Source organism: Lactuca sativa, chromosome 6 (assembly GCF_002870075.4).
Source record: "Lactuca sativa cultivar Salinas chromosome 6, Lsat_Salinas_v11, whole genome shotgun sequence".
NCBI classification, from domain to species: Eukaryota; Viridiplantae; Streptophyta; class Magnoliopsida; order Asterales; family Asteraceae; genus Lactuca; species Lactuca sativa.
Window position 1 is genome coordinate 120,162,325 of NC_056628.2, and position 4,024 is coordinate 120,166,348.

The window sequence follows — 4,024 nt, forward strand, 5'->3', positions numbered from 1 at the left end:
ATCATAATCAGGTTCATGGGTTGCGATTAAAAAAAAGTCTAATTATCACATATTTACTTCTTAGTTCTTATTCTCTTATTTAATTTAATAAATATTTTATTTTCTAATCTATTAAAATAGATTGGTTCACTGATCAATCAACCTATAAAATTATTTGTAAACCTGAACACAACTAGTATTATAAACATAAACCGGTTGCAGGTTAGAAAAAATCAACTCAAACTTGTTGGTCTTTATGTTGGGTTCATATTTTGTCACGGGTCGCACCAACAATTGCCACCCCTAATTGACATGCCCTCAAGAATCAAACCTCCGATCATATTACACTATCACAACTAAGATTAAAAACTATGAAACACAGTTTCTCAGAACAAATAAACATCAAAACAAAATCAAGTCTTATTTCCTTAATTTTTTTTTTAAAAAAAAAATCCTATTAACATAAACTAAAATGCAAAAAACAACTTCCTGTCAACTTTGTTCACTTCACCTGTTAACACATTTCTCTGATTTCACGTAGCGGGGTATGATGTAGCAGCTTCAGTAGCCACAGCAGGTGAACTATAATCATAAGAGTAAGACCCACTAGCGGCTCCATCCTGGCTCACATAAGACCCACCAGCCTGAACCGCATCCTGGCCTGCATACTGACCATAACCCGCATGACTCTCCGTGTGCACCGCACCATACCCAACCGCATACGGGTCACTCTCATACACACTAGGGCTCGAGTAGCTATACGGTGCTGCTGTTGCTGCTGCCACCGGGTATCTGGCGGCAGCAGGCTGATGTGTCGGCAGTTGAGGGCGGCTCTGCCGATGAAAAGCTGTAAAAGTACTTGACACCCTGCCCGATTTAGGTGCCCGGGGAGATGGGGAAGCGTCAAAATCAAACCTCCGGTGGTGGTGCTGGTGGTTGTGGTGGTGGGGGGAGCGTGACCGCTTCCGGGCAGGTGACTGGGAGCATCTGGTGGCGGCAGCTGTGGCGGTCTTCATTTCTGCTTTGGTTCTCTCTAAATGGGCGACCCGTTTTCTCATGGTACTCATGCGGAATTCGGATTCGAGTTTGTGGTCTTCAATGCATTTTATAATCTCTCTAGTGATCTTTGATTCATTAAAGATTTCCTCCTGAAAGATTTTGAGCACAAATAGTTTTTTTAGTGTTTTGGGCTAAAAGCCTAATTATGATAATGATTATGAGAAATATGAGCATACTCTTGAAGGAGAATCTTTTGTAAAAGTTTTCTGACAATTGGCATAACAGGATTTGAGCAGTGTAAGTGGAGGAAACAGATCACTTAAACCAGCTTCTGAAGCAATATACACAGCTTCTACCTCTTTTCCCGTGTTCACCAACTCTTCAATTATTTCTGAAAACAAAAATAAGTTATATACAAGAAAAATAACATTTAAATGCTGAAACAACAATCACTTATTCATATGATCCACATGCTATAACTAGATATTTTGGTATCTTTAACTTATATGAAATTGTTATTGTTACATATGTTAACTACATACTTTAGTATCTTCACCACAGATTTCATAATTGAAAATGCTTTTGAACAAGACAACAATCACTTGTTCATATGATTCACAAGCTATAACTAAGATTTTGGTATCTTTTACTTATTCATATGTTAGTTTTATCATTGTTATAACCACATTCTTGAGTATCTTTACCACATATTTGATAGTATTGTTTTAACTTGAAAATGGTTTAAGAACAATAGCAATAGTTGGTTCTTTGGGGTCATGCTTGGGGTTTGTGATAAAAAAAATAGCAATAAGAGGACTAACCTTTTCCTCCAAAACCTAAAGCCATTGCCAGCTTGGCCATATCCTTCCTATTCCCAACTTCCAACATCAAACTCTTCAAGAACTCATCATCAAACCTGTCTTTCAATCCAAACCCCATAACCATTGTTAGAAAAAGAATAGCTTCCCCTGAGGCCACTATATCCTCACGATAACCAGGAACACTACCACCACTACCCAAAACAGTCTTCCACTTCTCCATCACCATTGCCGCCCGCTCCTTTAACTTACTAGAAACCCCACCGCCACCATGTGACAAACAAAACGGTTCGCCACCAGATGGAATCGGAAATGCAGCCTGTATCAATATCCCACAAGCACATCGTGTGGGTGCCAATCCTCCAAATTTACCACTAATTTTCAACTCCAGATAGTCTTCAACTGCCTCCAATACAAACGCTAGTAAATCTATCGCCTCCTCAGACGCCATGGCTGTCTCCATCCTCAATACTTCATATTTCTTCCTGTTCGCGAGCAGATACTCCATTAATCCTTTGGAATCCATCCTTCTAAACCACATTCTTAACAATTCCGACATCCTTTTCTTCTTCCCATGAGAACTCGCCCCGTTTTCAATATCTTTAATTCCGGAATCCTTAAGCTGCTGTACACGGGCTGCCAATGTTACTTCCTTTTCAGGAAGAGCGCTCTCGCGAACCTGAAGAGATTCGAGGGTTTTTTCGGTGTCTTTCTTGAATTTCTCGATCTGGGTATCTAAGGTTACTGATTTTTGGTTGAGGGTTTCTTCTAAAGAAATAAAATGATTGACTAATTTGTTGTTGAGGTCAGTGACATTTGTGAGTAGGGTTCTACGAGTGTCCAATTCGTTGAAGAAATTCTTAAATCTATCTGGGTTTATCACGTAATCTTTAGTCATTTCCTTCGATGATAACTGTTGAGATTGAAACCCTAAAATGGGGTTTTCTTGAAGACGTTTCTACTGTAATCCGAAGCTCCTGTACAGAGACGGGGAACAAAACAATCGACGATGAACACAATCATATACCCTAGTTCCGATAGAGAAGACTGGACACCGAAGTGGTGGAATAAGACGGAGCTTAGGCCTGTTCCCTTTCTCTATTCAGTACCTCCAATGTAGAATGAACGAAAAATCAAAAAAACATGTTAATCTTATTTAGATGAAATTGCAAAAATAGTCCTTTGGTTTCTCATTCTATATGTGGTTGGGGCTAAGTTATAAATTTTGTATTTTTTCAATTTAAAGTTGGAATTGGTCCGTTCAAAATAAAAATATTATTTTACCCTTATAATTTAATTTTTACATTTTATTTAATATTTATTAAATATTTGATATCTTTAAAATAGAATATAAACTCAATCTTCACCCCTAATTTCATTTATCTCATAGTGTCTCCCCTTCAAATCCTATATCGCGACATGCTCTCCCTTGACGACTGCCTATCATCGTCTCCTCGCTGAAGAACATTCCACTTATCATGTCGCCGCCTCTGATTGCTCTTATCTCTTATCTCTCTCTACATACAAACTCCCAACAAACGTCTTCATTCCGCTCCCAACCCAACACTAGAAACACTTATCCACCATCGCTAGCACAACCGATCTTATAATCGAAATGGAACAACAATAGGAGGAATAAAGATGCTTCCAATTGATTAATCTTCTTGTTATTGTTCTCAAATCCTTTGTATGCAAAAATGGTTCTATATTTGAGGGTATGTGTGTCTTGATTTACAGGTGTATACATGTGTGCTCATTTACAAGTGTGTACATGTATGTTGGTTTGAAGGTATGTGCATGTGTTGATTGATTTACATGTGTGTACATATTTGTCTTGATTTGTAGGCTCTATAGAAGACGGTGGCTTTCTTGGTAGCTAGCGGGAAATATTAGGTGTAGGGTGGAAATGGCGGTGGTGTTTTTGGGGTCTGAGATTAAAGGGTGATAGAAAGGTGGTGAAGATTGCGATGGTTGGTGGTGGTGTTGGTTTACTTGCGTTAAATACTCCCAACTAGCCCATATTCATCATCCTTAACCCACCTGTAAATCAGATAACATAAAAAAATCATATTTTTGCTTCTTCTTTTTTATCTGGGATATAATCAAAGTAATTATGGTTCTTAAAAAAAATGGAATTCTCGGGCCACTGACACATGCACATGGAAGGGCATCTCACTTATCCCTTTACTATAAATGTTGGTTTTGTGTCATGGTTACCATGAAGATAA

At 38.4% G+C, this 4,024-nt stretch overlaps 1 protein-coding gene across 1 annotated transcript; it reads right to left on the minus strand.

Annotated features, from left to right (window-relative positions):
* Positions 1–304: 304 nt before the first annotated feature.
* LOC111905099 (FRIGIDA-like protein 4a) lies at positions 305–2,927 on the minus strand. Its single transcript, XM_023900776.3, has 3 exons — positions 1,800–2,927; positions 1,215–1,369; positions 305–1,127 (listed from the first exon to the last, which is right to left on the minus strand). The coding sequence occupies exons 1-3, from the start codon at positions 2,692–2,694 to the stop codon at positions 513–515; spliced, it is 1,665 nt and encodes a 554-aa protein (XP_023756544.2). The 5' UTR covers positions 2,695–2,927; the 3' UTR covers positions 305–512.
* Between the last annotated feature and the right edge of the window lie 1,097 nt (positions 2,928–4,024).